The sequence below is a fragment of the Leopardus geoffroyi genome, chromosome D1 (genome assembly GCF_018350155.1).
Source record: "Leopardus geoffroyi isolate Oge1 chromosome D1, O.geoffroyi_Oge1_pat1.0, whole genome shotgun sequence".
Taxonomy (NCBI): Eukaryota; Metazoa; Chordata; class Mammalia; order Carnivora; family Felidae; genus Leopardus; species Leopardus geoffroyi.
The window spans coordinates 107,024,186-107,046,865 of record NC_059329.1 but is presented as its reverse complement, the minus strand read 5'-3'; the positions used below and the strand labels follow the sequence as shown (position 1 = coordinate 107,046,865).

At 46.8% G+C, this 22,680-nt stretch overlaps 1 protein-coding gene and 1 long non-coding RNA gene across 2 annotated transcripts; both read left to right on the top strand.

Annotated features, from left to right (window-relative positions):
* The first annotated feature begins 2,871 nt into the window (after positions 1-2,871).
* Positions 2,872-21,077, top strand: PLAAT5 (phospholipase A and acyltransferase 5). Its single transcript, XM_045485649.1, has 6 exons — positions 2,872-3,015; positions 3,663-3,747; positions 5,026-5,134; positions 16,347-16,455; positions 18,436-18,698; positions 20,806-21,077. Exons 1-6 carry the CDS (start codon positions 2,925-2,927, stop codon positions 20,896-20,898), a joined length of 750 nt encoding a protein of 249 aa, XP_045341605.1. The 5' UTR covers positions 2,872-2,924; the 3' UTR covers positions 20,899-21,077.
* On the top strand, positions 9,871-12,205 carry LOC123601856. Its single transcript, XR_006714270.1, has 3 exons — positions 9,871-9,918; positions 11,488-11,490; positions 11,967-12,205. It is a non-coding gene; the product is annotated as an uncharacterized LOC123601856 (long non-coding RNA).
* Positions 21,078-22,680: the final 1,603 nt, after the last annotated feature.

Genomic DNA, 22,680 nt, shown 5'->3' with positions numbered 1-22,680 from the left:
TCACCAAAGCCTGAGGTGTGACAGAGGTGGTCTTGCTCATTACTGGGGGAAGAAGAAACTATCAATAAGTCAGGCTGAGGTAAATCATATGGGGATTATTCACATGGGGAAAATCAGTTCCAGACAGATTAAGTGAAAAGGACAAAATTTTGCAACTTTCACAAGAAAATATAGAATGGTTTTCAGACCTCAGGGCGAGGAAGGACTTCCTGGAAAGACACAGAGTGCTAACCACAAAAGAAAGGACTGATACAGTCTACTTCATTGAAGTTAATAATATCTCCTTATCAGGAGACTTCAGAAAGAAAGTGGAAAGCTAAGCCATTAACTCGAAGAAAATATGAAAAAAAACCAAACAAATACAACTGACAAAGATGAGCATCAAAGACACATAAACGGCTTCTACATATTAATAAGAAGACAACTCCAAAGAAAGCTGGGCGAAAGACACAAACAGGCACTTTTTAAGAGCGGAAATCTAAGTGGTTATACATATATATAAAGGTTTCAATCTTAGTGATCAGTGAAATGTAAATTAAAACTTCTAGTTTAAAAAAAGGTATTTTTTACAGGAATAGAATCAAGCCTCTCCTTTTTTTATTAAAAAAAAATTTTTTTATCATTTATTTTTGAGAGACAGAGAGAGACAGAGCATGAGCGGGGAAGGGGCAGAGAGGGAGAGGGAGACACAGAATCGGAAGCAGGCTCCAAGCTCTGAGCTGTCAGCACAGAGCGCGACAAGGGGTTCGAACTCATGGACCATGAGATCATGACCTGAGCCGAAGCTGGATGCTTAACCAACTAAACCACCCAGGTGCCCCAAACCTCTTTTTTTAAAATTAATTTTTAAATATTTACTTTTTTTTTTTTTTGAGAGAGAGAGAGCGTGCGAGCAGGGTAGGGGCACAGAGAGGGAGACAGAGGGTCTGAAGCAGGCTCTGTGCTGACAGCGGAGAGCCTGATGCGGGGCTCGAACTCACGAGCCATGAGATCATGACCTGAGCCGAAGTCAGATACTTAACTGTCTGAGCCACTCAGGCACCCCCACCCCCCTAAAACACAACTTCTAGTAAAACTCCTTCGTAAAATACTATTTTACATCCAGTCACCTGGAAAAAGTATGACAGCACTAAGTGTTGGTGAAGATGTAAACCCACAAGAATTCTTACACACACTGGTAGAAGTGACATTGGTACACTCAGTGGGGAACACGTTTTAGTATTCTGTTGTAAACTTGAATATGTGCATACCTTCCCAGGTGCTACATTCTGTAGAATCTCTTGCGTGTGCACACCAGGGCATAGTTTGGGCTCTTTTCCATAGTTTCGAATTCCAAATGAGAAAAAAGGACCAAGTGGCCTTATCACTGGGTCAGTAAACTGTGGAGTAGTCACAGAATGGAATGTTTTTCCGCAGGGAAAATGAATTACAGATCTGCACGGTAATAGGTATGTATTGTAGAAACAGCTTTGAAAGAAGCTAGTTGCAGAAGAAGAAGCTTGTTAACACAGCTTACCATTTTTATAAGGCTTCAAGTATGCCAAACCAAACAATGTATTAGGGATGCAAAGAAAGGATTTAAAAAAAACTTTTTTTTCAACGTTTATTTATTTTTGGAACAGAGAGAGACAAAGCATGAACGGGGGAGGGGCAGAGAGAGAGGGAGACACAGAATCGGAAACAGGCTCCAGGCTCTGAGCCATCAGCCCAGAGCCTGACGCGGGGCTCGAACTCATGGACCGCGAGATCGTGACCTGGCTGAAGTTGGACGCTTAACCGACTGCGCCACCCAGGCGCCCCAAGAAAGGATTTTAAAAAGCTGTTTTCTAGAGGCTTATTTTACTTATTTATTTTTAAAAGTTTATTAAGAGGGGGGAGGGGGAGGGCCAGAGAGAGAGAGGGAGAGAGAGAATCCCAAGCAGGTTAGGCAGAGTCAGCCCCCAAGCAGGGCTCAATCTCACCAACGGGGAGATCATGACCTGAGCCAAAGTCAAGAGTCCAAGGCTTAACCGACTCAGCCACCCAGGTGCCCCTAAAAAGCCATTTTAAAAAGCAAGGGTATAGGGGCAGCCGGGTGGCTCAGTCGGTGAAGTGTGCGACTTCGGCTCAGGTCATGATCTCACGGCTTGTGGGTTCAAGCCTGGAGTCGGGCTCTGTGCTGACAGCTCAGAGCCTGGAGCCTGCTTCGGATTCTGTGTTTCCCTCTCTCTCTGCCTCTCCCTCGCTCACGCTCTCTCTCTCGGAAATAAACATTAAAAGATTCAAAAAAAAAAAAAAAAAAAAAGCAAGGCCATGATAGACACAAGAGTGAGCAGAGGATACCTCTGGCGGAGGGCGGCAGGGAGGTAAGGGAGGAACACACAGGACCTAGCCTCTCGGTGCTAGGCGTGTTCCCCTTCTTAAGTAGGCAGGTGTATTCACGGGGAGTGATTTTATTATCACGTTTTCACAATTACGTGCATTCCATACGTTTTGTGTATATTACATATTATATGTAATTAATTACAAAATATATAATTTAAGTCATGCAAATAATTTAAAAACCTTGGATCCCTCAAGATCTTAACTCCTGAGCGTGCCTCTCCCAGGCCCTCCTAATCTGGCCTCAATGCATTTGTCGCTCCTTAACGTCTGGCTTCTGCAGCGAGATCGGATGGCACACCCCCGCCTCCGTGCCTACTGGCCCGCGTGGCCTTCCGCCCCACGGATGACCTCCGCCGCCGCCCTCCCCCGCCTTTCCCGGGCCTCCAAGCGCCCGCGTTTGCGCCCTCTCTGTTCCCTCGGCGGTGCGCGCGCGGCGCCCCGCGCGCCCCCGCCGTTGGCCGCGCGCCCCGCGTTCCGGGATTCGCGCCCCTCCGTCCGCGGCTCCGCCGACCTGGGGCAGAGCCGCCTGGGCCGCGCCGGCGCCGAGCCGCAGCCGCGGGATGGGCCTGAGCCCGGCCGCCCCCGGGAAGAGCAGGCTCCGCCTCTCCCGCTCCCCCGGGCCCCGCCCCAAACCCGCGTCCGGAGCCGCAAGTACGGGGCCCAGCCGTGACCCCGTCGGCCCGGGCGCCGCCGCTGCAACCGGGCCCCTCCCCACCGAGCCGCCGCGCCCCGGCCTGGAGGCCCTACTGGGAGGTTCTCGGACCCCCGCCCCGAGAAGTCACCAGAGTTGTCTTCCAGGTCCCTTCTCGTAGCTACGTGTTGATGGCGCGAAATGCCGGTTAACCGGAACGAGTGCACGCTCGGGAGGGAGCGTTTGATGTTCATTTCATCAGCGCGAGCCCTGCGACTCTGTTTGGGGGCGGAAGGGCTAGCGGGGTGGCAGTCCCGGGCAGGCGGAGTTGAGAACGGCTCTAGGGTTCTAGCTCCTCAGAAGCTTCTGCTGCCGGGTTTAGTCCCGGGATTTCTGGGCTCTCCCTCCACCTTCTTCCCCATTCTATCCCGGAGAGTTCCAAAGTCTTTCCTAACCGGAGGAGCCGAGACCTCTCCAGCACCTAGTCCCACAGCCCCCTTCGTTTACCCCCCAAATTGACTGAGGGCTGACCAGGCCCGGCTGGAGCTCGGAGCCACCTTCACAGAGATGTCCGAGGCGCTGCCTCCAACTCTCCCTTCACAGATTTCACTGTCTGTAGGAGGCAGTTGTGGTTTAAATAGCATCTTCCCTCCCCTCTCCCCCTTAGAAATAGCCTCTCAAGCGTTGGTCCAGCTCTCTCCCAAGCACCTGCAGCAGGGAACCTCAGAACTGGACAGAAGCGTCCAGGAGGAGTAAGAGTCACCCTATGGAGGGACTGGCTTTTAGGGTGGGGGGAGCCTTTTGAAGAACCGACTTTGACGGCAGCTCTTATAATTCCAGAGGTGGTTTTCAGAGTCACCAGCCTACCACTAACCAGTAACCGGAAGGCTGGTGTGCTCCTGATAATAACCAGATTGTGACCAGGGCTTGGGGCCACTGACAGGACCTGCCTTGCGGCAGTTCTAGTCACAATGTCTTGCCCAGAGCCCTGAGGACAGAATCGCTTTAGAAAAACGCTTACAATGTGGCCAGTTGGTCTCACTAATGAATGATGAGATCTTCTTGCAAATTTCCTTAATTCGCTTTAATTGAAAACACGGTTTGCTTCTTTTGAAGATTTTAAGGGTCTAAAAGTTCCCCAAAGAGCTATGTTGAAAAGGAGGGGTTCTGTCCACTCCCATACACTATACTTTGGAGAAGGGGTGAAGCATAGGGAAAGGTCAAGAAAATGCCATTTTTTTGGTTGGTGATGTACCAGACGTGTACATATGGTCTCTCATTTAACTCTCTTGGGAATTCTGAGAAAAATACTTTCTTCTCTGTTTTATAGATAATCAAACTGATGTTCAGACAGATTTATTTACTAGCTCAAGGTTGGACAGCAAATATCAGAGCCAGGATTCAAACCCACGTCTTTTTTTTTTTTTTTTTTTTTTTTAAGATTTTATTTTTGTGGGGGGGGCACCTGGGTGGTTCAGTTGGTTGAGTGTCCCAACTTTGGCTCAGGTCATGATCTCACTGTTCGTGAGTTCGAGCTCCCTATCAAGCTTTGTGCTGACAGCTCAGAGCCTGCTTCAGATTCTGGCTCCTTCTCTCTCTGCCCCTCCCCACTCACACTCTGTCTCCAAAATAAATACTAAAAATTTTTTTGGACCAGAAGAGAGAAGGGAGGGAGCAGAGTTCTACTGCATTTCATTAGAAGCCATTATGTACTATTACCAGTTTTTTAAAGCTATGTGCAAGTGTCCCTTTGATAAGTAAGAAAGATTATCAGCAATTAAAAAAAAAAATCCTGAGAGCTACTCATTGCTATCATTAGCATTTTAAACAATCGTCTGAAAAGCAGTAAATGGCAGTGATTTTGTACGACAGCTAAATGCGTGATCGCAGAAACAAGCCTTGAGGAAAATGTTTCCTAGAATCTGAAAATTGAAAGGTATCTTAAAATCCCACATCTGAAGTGATGCAGAATTTCCAGTATTTGTGAAATAGTGTGATTTGTTAACTACGTGATCCCAACATTCATTTAGGGAGGAGCCCGGAGTTAACTTGGAGACCACACCCAGCCAGAAAAGAGCAGAGTCACATTCAACCCCGAAGCCTGAGAGCACAAGCAAGTTAGCAAAGCAAGCCGCCAAGGTGGGCATCACAAGAATTCTTAGCGTGTATCTTTAACGTGCCTGTGGCTTCTCTGCAGACTGTGTTTTACTTTATTTAGACTGTGTGGCAGGTTGAACTGCCTAGCGACTTGGGATGTTGGATATGCCTTCAAAAATTCTTTAAACACGGCTTTGTTGAACTCTTCATTGAACTTTATTGAGGTACAAATGACATGCAATAAATTGCACATATTTAGAATATATAGAGTTGGATGTGTTGTGACATATGGGTGCACCCACGAGACCATCACCGTAATCAAGATAATGAACATCTCCATAACTTACGAAACTTTGTTTCCCTTTGTAAATCCCCCCCCCTTCTCACCTGCATCCCCAGGGATCACCTGATCTGCTTTATATCACTGTATATTAATTTGCATTTTCTAGACACTTATGTAAAGGAAATCATATCGTACATGCCCTTTTTGTCCATCTCCTTTCACATGATTTCATGTAATTATTTAAAGTTGAGGGGCGCCTGGGTGGCACAGTCGGTTAAGCGTCCGACTTCAGCCAGGTCACGATCTCGCGGTCCGTGAGTTCGAGCCCCGCGTCAGGCTCTGGGCTGATGGCTCAGAGCCTGGAGCCTGTTTCCGATTCTGTGTCTCCCTCTCTCTCTGCCCCTCCCCCGTTCATGCTCTGTCTCTCTCTGTCCCAAAAATAAATAAACGTTGAAAAAAAAAATTTAAAGTTGTATCCAGGGGCGCCTGGGTGGCTCAGTCAGTTAAGTGTCTGACTTTGGCTCACGTCATTATCTCGTGGCTCGTGAGTTTGAGCCCCACGTCGGGCTTTGTGCCGACAACTCTTCAGATTCTGTCAGATTCTGTCTCCGTCTCTCTCTGCCCCTTCCCCCGCTCACTCACTGGCTCTCTCTCAAATATAAATAGGCATTAAAAACAATTAAGTTGTATCCATATTGTTGAGTGTTGTTAATAGTTGATTCCTTTTTACTACTGAGTAGTATTCCATTTTTTTTTCATTCACCTCTTGATGGGCATTTGAGCTGTTCCCAGTCTCTGGCTCTTACAAATAAAGCTTCTGTGGACATTTGTGCACAAGTCATTGTACAGACATATGCTGTCTTTTCTCTTGGGTGAATATGTAGGAATGAAATGGCTAGATCATACGGTAGATGTATGTTTAACTCACTGTTTTCCAAACTGATTGTGCCATTTTACATTCCCACCAGAAGTGTGTGAACGTTCAAGTTCCTCCGTGCCCTCATCAGCATTTGGTATAGTTAGTGTCTAATGTTAGCTATCCTAATAAGTATGTAGGGATCTCATTGTGGTTTTAATTTGTATTTCCCTAGTGACTAATGATATTGCACATCTTTTCATGTGTTTATTTGCCATTCACATATATCCTATTTGGTGAAATGTCCAAATCTTTTGCCCATTGTTTGCCTTGGGTTTGTGTGTTTGGGAGTTCTTCACAAATTCTGTGTGCAAGCCCTTCATCAGATACATGCTTTGCAATATTCTCTCTCCGTCAGGGGAGTGGGGCAGAGGGAGAAAGAGAGAATATCAGGGCCTGATCCCACCACTCCAGGATCACAACCTGAGCTGAAATCAAGAGTTGGACACTTAGCCGACTGAGCTACTCAGCTACCCCTAGATATTTTAAAGTTTTAGTTTTTTTTTTTTTTTTTTTTACATTTACATTTACATCTTTGATACATATTGAGCTATATGGTGTGAGGTACAGATTGACGTTTTGTTTTCCTTATGAATATCCCATTGTGCTGGCACCATTTGTTGAAAAGACCATTCTTTCTCCGTTGAGTTGTCTTTGTACCTGCATAAAACCCAGTTATCTATGTACTGTAAGTCTCTTCCTGAGCTCTCTGTTTTGTTCTGTTGATCCTACTTGTCTATTGTGGGGCTAGTACCATACTATCTTGATTACTATAGCTTTATAATAACTCCTAAAATCAAGTAATGTTAGTCCTCCAACTACAGAGGACTCTACAGAAAGCCTTCCGGGATTTTGATGGGAATCACATCAAATCTTTAAGAGAATTGATGTCTTAACAATATTGAGTCTCCTGTCCCATGAGCAAGAGGTACTATTTATTTCTGTCATTTCCCTCAGCGATGGTTTATAAATTTCAGCATACAGATCTAGCACCTCTTTTGAAAGATTTTCAGATCTTTGGTCAGTATTTAATATTTTTTGATACCCCTGAAATAGCTTAAAATTTTTTTTCAGATTTCAATTTTGAAAATTTAAACTGAAAAAAATGTTAATTTCTGACCGTTGGTTGCTAGTAATCGGAAATACTTTTTAAGTTTATTTATTCATTTTGAGACTGCACGCGTGTGAGACAGGGCATGAGCAGGGGAGGGGCAGAGAGAGAGGGAGAGAGAGAATCCCCAGCAGGCTCCATGCTGTCAGCATGGAGCCCAGGATGGGGCTCGATCCTATGAACGATGAGATCATGACCTGAGTGGAAATCAAGAGTCAGATGCTTACCCAACCGAGCCCCCCACAATTGACTTTTGTAGATTTACCTTCAACCTTACTTACTTGCTTTAGTATCCTTTGGGGGGTAGATTCCAATAGACCTTTTACATAGGTGATCACATCATCTGCAAATAAAGACGGTTTGGCATTTTCTTTTCTAATCTGGATGCCTTTCTTTATTTTTTGCCTTCAATTGCACTAGCTGGGAATTTCAGTACAATGCTTACTAGCAGGGTGCCAGCAGATGTTTGTCTCATTCTTCAACTTAAAGGGAAAACATCCAGTCTTTACCATTTAACATGATGTAAGCTGTAGGTTTTTCATAGAGCCGTTTTATCAGATCTTTTTATCCCTTTTTAAATTTGTTGAGAGCTTTTTTTTTTTTTTTTAAATCAGGAATAGACATTGAACTTTAACAAGTGCTTTTTCTGTACCTATTGAGACCACAGTTTTCCTTTTTTAGTTTGAATTACACTGAGTGGTGCTCAAATGTTCTAACAACCCTGAAATACTGGGTTGGGGGGGGGGAACCCACACATGGCCATGATGTATCCTTTTTATACATTGTTTGATTCGATTTATAGAATTTGGCTTAGAATTTTTGTATTTATATTCATAAAGGATATTGATCTGTAATTTTATTTTCTTGTAATTGTCTGGTTCTGTATTAGGGTAATGCTCGCCTTATGGATTGAGTTTGGAAGTATTCTCACTTCACAATATCCTGTGTAGGATTCATATCATTTCTTCCTTTCATGGTTGGTAGAATTTACCAGTGGAGTCATTTGGGCTTAGAGTTTTCTTTGTGGGAAGAATTTTAATTACAAGGCTACAAGAATTTTAACTACAAACCCTTGGTAGATATGGGATGGTCACAAGATCTGTTTCTTCATGAGTGAGCTTTAATGGCTTGTGTCTTCAAAGAATCTCCGCCGTTCTTATAATCTGTCAAATTTATGGGCATAAAGTTGTTTGTAATATTCCCTTACTGCCCATTTACTATCTGCAGAATGTGTAATAATGTCATCTCTCTCATCCCTGATATTGGTAACTTTTGTCTTCTCTTTATTTTTCTAATCAGTTTGGTTAGAGTTTTATCAATTTTATTGGTTTTCTCGAAGACCTCACTTAGGATTTCATTGATTTTCTTTTATTGTTTTCTATTTTCTGTATCTCTGCTGCTGCCCCATTTGTTATCATTTCCTTTCTTCGGTGTTATTTTACAATTCTTGTTTATTTATTTGTTTATTTTTTTGAGAAAGAGAGAGAGAGAGAGAGAGAGAGAGAGAGAGATTGTGTGTGTGTGTGTGTGTGTGTGTGTGTGTGTGAGAGAGAGAGAGAGAGAGTAGGGGAGCGGTAGAGGGAGAGAAAGAGAATCTTAAGCCGGTTCCACGCCCAGTGCAGAGCCTGACATGGGGTTCAAACTCTCGACCATGAGGTCATGACCTGGGTTGAAATCAGGAGTCGGTGGCTTAACTAACTGAGCCACCCAGGCACCCCTCACATTTCTTTGTTAATGTCTTAAGGTGGAAGTGGAGGTCATTGATTTCAGACCTTTCTTCCTTTCTATTATAGGCATTTATGACTATAAACATCCCCGTTTAACACACTTCATATGGTTTGAATCCATTTGAAATTTATTGAGACTTGCTTTATGGCCCGAAATATGGTCCATCTTGGTAAATGTTCTGTTAGCTCTTGAGAAGACTGTGTATTTTGCTATTATTGGATGGAGTATGCTATAAATATCAGTTAGGTCAAGTTGGTTCATAGTGTTATTCAGGTCTTATGTTGATATTTTTCTATTAATTACATAGAGGAGTATGAAATTTCTGAATATGATTATGGATCTGTTTCTTTCTCCTTGCAGTTTTATCAGTTCATTCTTGATGAATCATGGGGCCTGTTATTAGACATGTAGACAGTTAGGGTTATTATTTATTCTTGATAAACTGATTCCCTTGTTATGAAATTACTTTCTTTATCACTAGTAATATTCTTTGCTTTGAAATCTACTTTGTCTGATAGTATAGCCACTCTAGCTTCCTTTCTTTTTTTAATTTATGTTTATTTTTTATTTATTTTTTATGTTTTTATTTATTTCTGAGAAAGAGAGAGAGAGAGACTGAGCACGAGTGCGGGAGAAGCAGAGAGAGAGGGAGACACAGAATTTGAAGCAGGCTCCAGGCTCTGAGCTGACAGCAGAGAGCCCGATGCGGGGCTCAAACCCATGAACCATGAGATCTTGACCTGAGCCAAAGTCGGACTCTCAACCAACTGAGCCACCCAGGCGCCCCAGTATAACTTCCTTTCAATTAGTGCTAGCATGGCATAAAATTTTCTTGCTTTTGCTTGTAACCTATTTATGCATTTATATTTCAAATATGTTTCTTGTATGCAGCATGGAGTTGGGTTTTGCTTTTTAATCCAATCTAACAGTCTCTACCTTGGTTTTTTTTTTTTTTTTTTTTTTTGATGTTTATTTATTTTTGAGAAAGAGAACACAAGCAGGGGAGGGGCAGAGAGAGAGGGGGACCAAGGATCTGAAGCGGGCTCTACACTGACAGCAAAGAGCCCGATGTGGGGCTAGAACTCACAAACCCTGAGATTATGACCTGTCGGACGCTTAACTGACTGAGCCACCCAGGTGCCCCAAACTTTACCCTTTTAAAGTGTATAATTGTAATGTACAGGTTTTTAGTACATTCAGAGTTGTGTAGCCATTGTCACTAAAAAATCTTAGAACTTTCTCAATACTCTCAAAAACCTCTCTACCCGTTACCAGTCACTTCCCAGTTTCCCCCTGTCCTAGTACCTGGGAACCCTACTTTTTGTCTCTATGGATTGACCTATTCTGAAATTCATATGTGGTTTTTTGTGTCTGGCTTCTTTGACTTAACATAATGTTTATGAGGTTTGTCCATGTTGTAACATGTAGCGGCCCTTCATTCATGTTTATTGGTGAATAATATTCCATTGTTTGTATAGACCACGTTTTGTTTAGCCATCCATCAGTTGATGGACATTTAGGTTGTTTCCATCTTTTGGCCATTGTGAATATCGCTGCTACGAACATTCATGTACAAGTGTGGACATAGGTTTTCCATTCTCTTGGATGTAAGTTACCTTTTATTTTAAATTACAGTTTTTTTTTTAACGTTTATTTATTTTTGAAGGAGAGAGAGAGAGAGACAGAGTGCAAGGGGGGGAGGGGCATAGAGAGAGGGTGACACAGACTCAGAAACAGGCTCCAGGCTCTGAGCTGTCAGCACAGAGTCCGATGGGGGGCTCGAACCCACAAACTGCGAGATCATGACCTGAGTCAAAGTCGGATGCTCAACCGACTGAGCCACCCGGGCGCCCCCAGTCAGTTGCCTTTGAAAAGAATTGAAGTTATAAGAAAAAAATGAAGAGATTGGACCCAGTGTTTTTGAAGGTATCTTCTAGAGGTGGTTTTAGTGTGATATGATTCTAGGTGCTGAGAGTTGGCTGCAGAAAATGACTATCCCAGTTACTGTGGGTTCATTAAGACCCTCTGCATTGTACTCGCTTAAAGGAGGTGAGGCTTTTGACCTCTTTAGTCAAATAATGATCCTGACAGTCAAAGGTTTTTATTTCTCATTATGTGATAGAAGAGGAAAGTGCCAATCGAGTTGGTCTTAGTTATATTGTTCAGGAATGTAGCATTGTTGATGATTAGAACATTATTATCAGGCCAATGAATGATCAAGTCCAGCCACCAAGAAGAATTTCCATTTCTCCTTGAAGGGTATTTTGACAAGACACTACGCCAACTTCCAGAATGTTTCAAGACCATTTTGTTCAAATGGTACTCTAAGGACTGACTTAGCTTAGCAGAGAGCAGAGCAAGTGGGTAGCAGTCATAAATGTCCACGAAGCCCCCATATGGCACAATATATAACAAGGTTGATATTTTTGTAAGTGTTTTCAGTTTAGTACTTTACCAAGTCAGACTCTTTAGCAAGCTTTATGATGCGGGAAGTTGCTGTTGCCCTTCTAGCTGCGGGGAGGACGTCACCTTCGACATTGTAGAAGATTGTTTTTATTTTTATTATTTATTTATGTATTTATTTAATTTTTTATTTTTTTAAAAATGTTTTATTTATTTTTGAGACACAGAGAGACAGAGCATGAGCAGGGGAGGGGCAGAGAGAGAGAGAGAGAGGGAGACACAGAATCGGAAGCAGGCTCCAGGCTCTGAGCTGTCAGCACGGAGACCGACGCGGGGCTTGAACTCATGAACTGTGAGATCATGACCTGAGCCGAAGCCAGACGCCCAACTGACTGAGCCACCCAGGCGCCCCTAGAAGATTGCTTTTAAACAGTCTTGCATTTTTAAGGGTAGGCTCTGGAATCTCATTTGATAACACTATAAGCAAAAAGCAGGTCTGTAGGACTCAATGTTACTGGCAAAATGTAGTAAGAGATGAATAGGATTTTACTTAATAGCAGTGAAATAAGGACTATCGAAGTTTCCTTGGCTACACTTAAAAAAAAAATTTTTTTTAACGTTTATTTATTTTTGAGACAGAGAGACAGAGCATGAACGGGGGAGGGTCAGAGAGAGAGGGAGACACAGAACCTGAAACAGGCTCCAGGCTCTGAGCTGTCAGCACAGAGCCCGACGCGGGGCTCGAACTCACGGACTGTGAGATCATGACCTGAGCGGAAGTCAGACGCTTAACTGACTAAGCCACTCAGGCCCCCCCCCCCTTTTTTTTTTTTTTTTTATTTAGCAGAGATCTGGAAGGATCCTTGCCCTCAAGGCCCTCACAGACTGTGTGGGGAAACAGGAAGTAGATAAGACTTACATTACAATGTGATGAGCAACATTATCATGGCTCCTTGTAGGAGACTTTGTATATCATTGATACATGGTTTCATTCACTTCCCCCGTTTTAGAGAGTCCGGCTCTGGGTTTTATTTCTGAGATGTTGTCGGGGTCAGGGTCAGAGCCTAAAGTGGAATTCCTAATATTTGTGTCTTGAGGATTTTCTTTTTTTTTTTTTTTTTTTTTCAACGTTTATTTATTTTTGGGACAGAGAGACAGAGCATGAATGGGGGAGGGACAGAGAGAGAGGGAGACACAGAATCGGAAACAGGCTCCAGGCTCTGAGCCATCAGCCCAGAGCCCGACGCGGGGCTCGAACTCACGGACCGCGAGATCGTGACCTGGCTGAAGTCGGACGCTTAACCGACTGCGCCACCCAGGCGCCCCTGGAGGATTTTCTTACACCGCTGGCTTTCCACATCCGCTCTAATACCTGGTCAGGGGTTGACCCGAGAGTCCATGCGTTCTAGAAAAGGTCCCAGGGCTTCACCTTTTTACTCCTAGGAGTTCAAATTATTGCTCTTGCCAACCTGCCACAGGCGGTAGGCAGGAACAAACCCTCCACCCACTTCCCTACCACGTCTGTCAGATTGATAAAACTTTCAGAAACATTATCCCGGGGCCTTACAAAATACCGGTTTTTCTCAGCAGGTGACTGATTCTGGGAGGAGGGTCAGAGCTGGGTTGCCAGTCTCTGCAAAGGGAATAAAAGGCAGGTGGATGGAACGTTTTGAAGTAACATCTGACTCCAAAGGGAGAAAGAGGGCACAGAGACCCTAATCTGGAATTGGAGATTGGAACATCGCTTGGGACTGGAGGTTTGTCCTGGAGGCTATAGACGGTTCTATGAGGTCCATGAAATGCTGGGGAGGATAAAGTACAGGGAAAAGGAAGGACAAGACTTTGGAAAAGCCTCCAATGTAGCTATAACACTGGCTGCGATTAGAGTCACCTGGGGAGCGCTTAAAACTCTAGTCCCCAGGCCATACTCCAGATCAGTCTTACTTTTTATTTTTTTAATGTTTATTTATTTTTGAGAGAGAGAGAGAGAGAGTGTGTGTGCGTGGGGAAGGAGCAGACAGAGAGGGAGACACAGAATCCAAAGCAGGCTCCAGGCTCTGAGCGGTCAGCAGAGAGCCCGATGCGGGCCTTGAACCCACGAACCATGAGATCATGACCTGAGCCGAAGCCGGACGCTTAACCGACTGAGCCACCCAGGCGCCCCAGAGTCTTAATTTTTAAAAGTTCCCCAGGTCATTTTCATGTGCAACCAAGGTGGAGACCCAAAGCTCAATAAAATCAATTTAGTGATTTCTTAGAGAAAATCTAGCAAGGGAGTGGTAATTCTTGTTGACTATTGAGTCTGTTGTGAATCACATGCAAGTTTTTACCTTACTACCCCTATCCAGTGGTAATACTGCAGGTGAAGAGTGTTAAGGAACAAAAGAAAACTCCTGAAAATTCTAAAATCCCCTCCTCTTCCCCAAAGAAAAGAACCACTGACTAATACCTCTTGTGAATATAGATGTCAAAATCCTCAACAGAATACCAGCAGACTGAATTCGGCAACACAGAAAGAGGATAAACACCGTAACTGAGATTTATCCCAGCTGTGCAAGTTGGGTATAACACCCTCAAATAAATTAATGTCATACACCGTATTAATGAAGGACAGAAATAATGTGATCTTCTCCTTGTACCCAGAAAAGGCAGTTAGCAAAATCAAGGTGAATGACGGGCTGATGGACCCAGGGTTGCCTGGGGCTGGGGTTAGGAGATGGGAAGGTCTACACAGGCACGAGAAATCTCTTCGGATGTTTAGGACAATCCACGTTCTCACTTGGATGGTGGGGATGGCTAAACAAACTTTGTGAATTTGAAACTTGGAAAAGAAACAGGTGAACCCCCTCCCACCCCCCTTTTACTTCCAGGAGGTTTGGCCCAGGCGAATGGCTGTCCTTCGCCAGGGAAATAGAGCTGGGAACGGGGAGGTGAGCTATAGCCTTGAGGAAGTTAGGCTATGTGGGCAAATTGTTGTAAAGTTGGCATAAGTGACAAGCCACTGTAAAGTTGATGGCTCGGTGGGGTGGTTTGATTGTCTAAACTGGCTCTGACCTTCCTTTCTCTGGGAGGAATCAGGGAACAGACATTCTTCCCAGGACGAACAGGGATAGTTTAGGAGGGACGCACATTACAGAAGGAGGGATATGGGATAGGAAGGATATGAGGGTTTCTTTCTTTTTCTTTCTTTCTGTTTCTTTCTTTCTGTTTCTTTCTTTCTTTCTTTCTTTCTTTCTTTCTTTCTTTCTTTCTTTCTTCCTTCCTTCCTTCCTTCCTTCCTTCCTTCCTTCCTTCCTCTTTTTCTCTCCTTCTTTCTTTCTCTTTCTTTTTTAGTTCGGGTTTGCAATGGCAAAAAAGCATTTATTTTCTTTTTATTTTTTTCCCTTGTTTTTATTGTGGTAAGAGCACTTAGCATGAGATCTACCCTCTTAATAAATCTACCAACTGAGCCACACAGGCACACACACACACACTGTCTCCTCCTAGGCCTCTTTGAAGAGACAGAATATCAACATTCTGGGTCCAATCAAGAGATGGAAACACATAGTAGGTTAAACAGGGGGAGATTTACTATAAAGAATTATTAAACTACGTAAGAGTAACTACAGGATATGAAGAAACTTGGGGCGCCTGGGTGGCTCAGTCGGTTAAGCATCTGACTTTGGCTCAGATCACGATCTCATGGTTGGTGAGTCAGAGCTCACCATCAAGCTCTCTGCTATCAGCATGGAGCCTGCTTTGGATCCCCCCCGCCCCTCCCCCACTCGTTCTCTCTCTTTCTTTCTTTCTCTCTCAAAAATAAATAGACATTAGGGGCGCCTGGGTGGCGCAGTCGGTTAAGCGTCCGACTTCAGCCAGGTCACGATCTCGCGGTCCGTGAGTTCCAGCCCCGCGTCAGGCTCTGGGCTGATGGCTCAGAGCCTGGAGCCTGTTTCCGATTCTGTGTCTCCCTCTCTCTCTGCCCCTCCCCCGTTCATGCTCTGTCTCTCTCTGTCCCAAAAATAAATAAACGTTGAAAAAAAAAATTAAAAAAAAAAAAAAGATATGAAGAAACTCAGTATGGTCTCCCAGGGCTGAGGGAGAAAACTCAAGGAAGGAAAGACTTGGAAGGGATTGAGACTCGGTTAGAGAGGTGAGCAGAGAAGTTTGGTTTGGCCAGGCTGGGACGGCACCGTGACTGCTGGGCAAATGCAACCCTTTGGAGTGTGTGTGGGGAGCTGGCATGCAGGGGAGGGGAGGACCCTTTGGACCACAGGTGGTCCACGTGGTGACCTGTAGAGGAAATCGGGACATCAGCAGGTGCAAGAAGTGTCTGGGCACTGATGTCTCCATCAAAAGGGCCCCAGAAGGGTTATTGCCAGGCCAAGGCTGCAAGGTGATGGGGTCGGAGGGATCCGGCTCAGGCAGAGCTCCACTAGAAGTCCTCACACCCACACTACTGACCATCACCCTCCTCACCACCCTCCCCCACCCCCACCCCTGCAGGAGAACCCCTTCCACAGTGCTCATTTTCAGGGAGAAAAGCTGAAAAGAGTTCCAGCACATATCGCAGAACTCATCTGGAGGGTGCATTTGGAACCAAGGGGCAATACATTGATAGCTGGCACAGTTAGCCTCTGTGGCTTTCATAACGAGGGTGACAGCAGGAGGGGGGGTGGGTCCTTTGGTCCCGTGTGTGGAGAGAGCTTCTTGCCGCCGGGATTTCTGTAAAGCGATGGAATCCAGTGGCTTTAGGCTGAGCAGTAGCTGCTCTCCAAACCGGGTCCTTGGGCACGTGCAGTTTCTTTCTTCGATCTTATTTCTTCCGTCACAGAGCAAACCAAGACCCAGACCTGGAGACCTGATTGAGATTTTTCGCATCGGCTATGAGCACTGGGCCATCTATGTGGAAGACGACCATGTGGTCCATCTGGCTCCCCCGAGTAAGAGTGGATACTCTATGGAAATGTTGATATTGATATTGAAGTTAGCGGAGTGAAGAGAAATACAGTTAGTTATCATGTTCCTCAGCTGCTGCCTTTCATTAGCCGTAGAATTCTCGAAGCATTCCCGGGCCTTAATTGAACTGGGTGATGGAGCCTGATCTCTTGTCTACCAAAAACCACGGAGTGTCCAGCCCTAAGGGAGATGGAGAGTCAGAAAGTGTCCCCCTGTTCCCTGAACCTCAGTCCCCCTTCCTCATATTTCTGAGGGTTCCCCAGGAGGAGTGCAGATGCTTACAGGTTCCGATCGTCCCCAAATGCTGCTTCCGGCTCCCTGATCGCTTGGGCCCCTCCGCCTGCCCTTGTCTCCCTGCGCTTTTCGCCTGTCCGGGGCTTCTGGGCCTCATGGTGGACCCAGCTGTTCTGGCAGCTGATTAAAACTTGAGTGGAGATGTGATGGGAGGAAGCGGGAAACTGACAGAACAGAACAGGAAACTGACTCAGTTAACTGGTCGCCTGGGGCAAAGGGCCCTGGAGGAGCTGGAGAATATGCATATTCTTTGATGCCTTTGGAATTTTGCATCCTGTGCAAGGACTGCCCGTTCAGGATGGAATTACAGAAGGGCACTGGGACGGTTCACGGCTCTCACTGCCTGGGGCTCCGTCCTCCTCCTTGGGCCCAGCCTCTCACCTGCTGGGACCTTCCAGCAGGGCAGAGCCCCTCTCCCATGCCCCGCCTACACCCGGACACGGTAAAAAATCCTCCCCGTTACAGTTTCCTCCACCTCTCCTTCCCAGACTGAGTCCGGGAGCCTCCGTCTTGTATAACCAGAGAGGTCGCTAACAGTCACGTCCCCACCCTCCCCGTCAGATCTTCCTCTGAAAACGAATTCTGCTCCTCAGAGCTGAATTCCCTGCTGCCAGCTCTTGTAAAATCAACAGAGAGTCTTCTAATACGGAAGGACAGAACAAGGGACACTTCTTGTTCTCAGACAACTTTCAGAGGAGGAGGGTACCCACCTTGGCCTATCCATATGGGCTCGGCAGAAACACAGTCTTGGTTTTAGATTGCGACCGTCCTGGTTCTGGGCAGGTGCTTGACCCTCTCTGAGCATCTGTGTCCTCTAAGGACTGAATATGATAACATAACCCCTTTCAAATGTTTCTTTTTTCGAATCCGTGGAATGCTGTCTCCAAATCCCAGTGTTTGAGTGGAGACAAAGGCATCGTGGCTCTGGCTGGAAGCTGAGTGGGGTAGCAGTGAGAGGCCTGTCTGCTTGGGCTCCCCTGTGCCCAGCGGTGGCTGCAGAGGGAGGCATGTCACGGAGCCCCACACCCGGGAGCTGACACTTACCTGTAAGGGTGCTTAGCGCACGTTTGCAAAGATGCTGAAGTCTAGTTAGGAAAGCCAGACTCAAAACTCTTAGGACTCCGTCAGGTCAGTGCAACACAGGATGGAGTCTGGGGCTGTGACATAAGGTTTTTCTAGAGTTTTACAAGAGAGAGAGATTGCTGCGGGGGTTGACCGTGGGGAGTGCGGTGCAGGGTAAAAGTCTTCATGGGCAAGTTGGTCCCGGGCAACTCCTTTCATCTGACTCCCATCCTCTTCCGTGCCTTTTGATTTTTGTTTAAGCATATTTCTTTATTTTGAGAGACAGAACATGAGCGAGGGAGGGGCAGAAAGAGAGAGAGAGAGAGAGAGAGAATCCCAAGCAGGCTCTGCACGGATCAGTGCAGAGCCCCAGGCGGGGCTCGAACTCACGAACTGTAAGATCCAAGAGTCGGATGCTTAACCGACTGAGCCACCCAGGCGCCCCCTGCCATGCTTTTTATAGATGGTGAAGCCGAGGCCTCGGAGGGAAGCAGCTTGACCAACATCCTGGCCGGAGCCCGTGCTCTGCACACCCCTGCCCCCGCCCCCCCCTCCCCCCACCAGCTGTCCCTTGCAGGTTTCCAGCTTGTGTTCATCTGGGTCTCTAGGTGAGGAATTTGAGGCCGGCAGTATCAGTTCCATCTTCAGCAACCGGGCCGTGGTGAAATACAGTCGCCTGGAGGACGTGCTGCACGGCTGCTCTTGGAAGATCAACAACAAGCTGGATGGGACGTACCTGCCCCTGCCCGTGGACAAGATCGTGCGGCGCACGAAGAAGATGATCAACAAGATGGTGCAGTACAGCCTGATTGACGGGAACTGTGAGCACTTCGTCAACAACCTCAGATACGGTGTGCCCAGGAGCCAGCAGGTAGGGTGGCTTTGGCTCCGCCAGTGGCTCCTTGCCCGGCTCTCCTGGGGCCTTGTCGTCCCAGTCACTGGCCGGAACGGTGCGCGGTGGTTTTGTATGCTTTGTTGCGCTACCGGGCTTCTGCTCCTACGGGGCTTTACGGTTCAGGAGGTATTTTCACCGCTAGGAACCCACGGAGGACTGTAGAGCAAGGGCCCTGGGCCGAGTCCCAGCTTGGCTGTGTGTCTCCTTGGTCAAACCATTTTTCTTTCTGAGACCGTTTGTTCTTTTCCAGGATGGGGATGAACCGAGGTCCATACTTTATTGTTAAAGCTGCAAACTAGCGGCGGCATGTGGCCCGCAGACGTGTTTTGCCTGGATGAGTAGTAGTTTCTTTCTTTCTTTCTTTCTTTTTTTTTTTTTCCAACGTTTATTTATTTTGGGGACAGAGAGAGACAGAGCATGAACGGGGGAGGGGCAGAGAGAGAGGGAGACACAGAATCGGAAACAGGCTCCAGGCTCTGAGCCATCAGCCCAGAGCCTGACGCGGGGCTCGAACTCACGGACCGCGAGATCGTGACCTGGCTGAAGTCGGACGCTTAACCGACTGCGCCACCCAGGCGCCCCATCTTTTTTTTAATTTGAATGACTTGCCAGCATTTTTTTTAATGTTTATTTATTTTTGAGAGAGAGAGAGAGAGAGAGAGAGAGAGAGAGAGAGAGTGTGTGTGTGTGTGTGTGTGTGTGTGTGTGAGCAGGGGAGGGGCAGAAAGAGAGAAGCAGGCTCCAGGCTCCCTGCTGTCAGCACAGAACCTGACGTGGGGCTCGAACTCACAAAACTGTGAGATCGTGACCTGAGTCGAAGTCGGACGCGGAACTGACTGAGCCCCTCAGGTGCCCCAAACAGCATTTAACCACGTAGAGATATTATATAAAAGGATCTGGATTCACAGCCTCCCTAGAACAACTAATTGATCAGGCCGTCAGGTACGTATCCCTGCTTGCCGACACGCTGTGGGGCCAAGCGTGTCTGCCTCTTTAGACGGGGTGTGTGTGGCGGGGGTCAGGTATGCCACCTTCCAGTTTCACCCGCTTAACCTGCCTGGCCAGCCGGGGCTGTGTCTGGGTTTATGACTTCCCACCACACAGAGCGGAAGTAAATCCAACCAGGCACAGCCCACGTGTTCGAGAGCTTTGAAAACCTAAATATCTGTGACGACTTGAGCGGCCCTTGTTTATATCCGGTCCTTGCCAAAACCCCCTGCGGTGAGTGGAGGACGTATTTGTCATCCCCTTTTTCATAGATTAAGAAGTCAGGACTTAAAAACTAAATAAGTAAAAATAAAGATTAATTGTGAGAAGAAAAAAAAATACCAAGAATGAAAGGTAGGACGTAATTTTTCTGCTTTTTTGCCTACGTCTTTTTATGTTCTCTCTGGCTGCGGGGCTCAAATCCCAGTCTGTCTACTATTGCTGAGTGTGAGCGGGTCACCCGGCCCCCGCCCCTGCCCCCCCTACTTTGTGCACCTTCCCCCTTTGTACTCTGTCCACTCGTGGCCCGTACACCGTTCTTGGGAGGCCTCACTCCAGGGCCGAGGGCTTGGGGGTTCCGGTGTGAAGGATCGCCTGTCCCCTGAGCGTTTGTACGTGACAAGAAGACCCCCAAGGATCAGATGGATTATAGGGGGCCTTCTCTGGAGTGTGGGCCAAGCTTAGACACTAATTCACTTCGTGACTTTGTCCCAGTGAGTTTTGTCCAAGTGAGTCCCCCCTCCGTGGCTCTCAGATTCCCTGTATGTGGAATGAGGGCCCCTGTGGCTGTGCCGCTCTGAGATCCTTTGCCTCTGAGCCCTACACTAGAGGCAGACCCTGAGCCGAATGGACTCCGAGGGAAGAAGGGGGCCAGGAGCCGTGGATGCCCGTGGGGGAAAGGGAGAGCATCTGCCTCGGCTGTCCATTCTGGGCCGTCCTGACTTCTCTCGAATCTTTGGAAATGTAGGCCAGCCAGGTCGCTTCCTCCTCTAGAAAAAGACTCCAGGCAGGCCGGTTCCTGAAGGGGAGGGGTGAGGCGTAGGGGTAGGGCAGGGCACAAGCCTCTGAGTGTCTTGTGAACCCCTCTGCCCTGCAGGTGGAACACGCCCTGATGAAAGGAGCGAAAGCTGCTGGTGTGGTTATTTCAGCTGTGGTGGACAGCATCCGGCCCAAGCCTGGCCCCGCCTGAAGGTGCTGGAAATTCCAGGCAGAGGAAGAACGGCTGCCACCAGCAAGGACAATCACAGCCCCTTTCCTCCCCTTGCCTTCTCTCGCCAGAGCTCCTCCCGAGAAAATCGGGAGCTTCTGGAGGAATCTCGAGTGTATCCAATTACCCCTCCAGAAATACATACAATATATGTGATCATAGATCCATGGACTCTCGGGGTGAGAAGAACCGAATATTTATCATGCCTCCCCTAGGCACCAGGCGCCGTGCTAGGCATCATTTCATATACTCGTTTCATTTTATTCTCTGTGGGAAAGGTCTTGCTTGTTTCCGAGGCCGACTCTGGTCTGTGATGCCTGAATACCATCTGACACATCCCAGAAACCTCGGCTCGAACATTCCCAGAAACGAAGAGCTCTTCGGAAGTTCTTTTTCTTGAGCTAAACGCCTCCGGATTTTGCATTCATGCACATCCTGCTCTTTCTGACCCACAGAGCTGTGCAGGGGGAGGAGGATTTTAAGGGAGCTCGTGACTTGCGATTCGGGGTCCTCGGTGCCTTAATCTGAGAAAATCTTTCTTGGATTTAAAAAAAATCATACATCAGCCTTGTTCTTCATTGTTTAACCACCCCCCACCCCCCGCACTTAATTTTCTTCTTTTTAAAGTTTTTATTTTTATTTTTGAGAGAGATTGCGCGTGAAAGCGGGGTAGGAGCAGAGAGAGGGGGAGAGAGGCAAAGAAACTGATGCAGGGCTTGAACTTATAAACTGCGAGATCATGACCTGAGCTGAAGGCAGACGCTTAACCGACAGAAACACACAGGCACCCCCCACCCCCCCACACTTTCAAGTATAATCAACATCACCATTTACTTTGCTTTTTTTCTACCTTACAATTACCAGGAAATATGAAATTGTTATTTTCACTGATTTCAGATGAATATTTCAAATGATTTACACAGTGGACTTCTGTGTGAACGAGGGAGGGGAAGGAGTGATTTTTGTGTGTTGACTGTTGTTGGTGTGATAGATCTAAAATTATGACCAGGGGGACGCCTGGGTGGCTCAGTCGGTTGGGCATCTGACTTCGGGTCGGGTCATGATCTCGCGGTTTGTGAGTTCGAGCCCCACGTCGGGCTCTGTGCTGACAGCTCGGAGCCTGGAGGCTGCTTCAAGTTCTGTGTCTTCCTCTCTCTCTCTGTGCCCCTCACCCACTTGTGCTCTCTGTCTCAAAAATAAATAAATGTAAAAAATAAGTAAGTAAGTAAGTAAGTAAATAAATAAATAAATAAATAAATAAATAAAATTATGGCCAGGGATGGTTGGTGCCCTTTGAGAGCTGAAGCCATCCAGGAGAGCTAGAAAAGGGCTCCTGGAAAGGCTAGGAGAGCAGGACGGAACCCCCAAAGCATTTCACATGAGATCTGTCAGGATCTCCCGTGAGCCTTTCTCCTATTTGGAGAGAGTAGACCCTCGGTGAAACTCTTCCATTTTTCCCCCCTTCCATTCTTTTCTTGGCGATCCAAACTTGACCGTATCGTCCTGTTTCTTAGATGCTGGAGTCTGGGTGTGCATCTCTGTCTTCCACCCGCCCTGCCCGATGGCCTCCCTCTTTGCTTTGCGTGGCATTTCCAGGTGTCGGTAGAGAGAGCCTGTGCCCTCATTTCTGTGAATCGGGGATGAGCATAAAGCCATTACCTCTTATCGCTCCCATCATCTCCCCCGTATCCCCCCCCCCCCCAAAATCCGCTGAGCCCCCGATACCTCTCCCTTCAGTCTCCTTACTCATTATGGTCTGGGTTG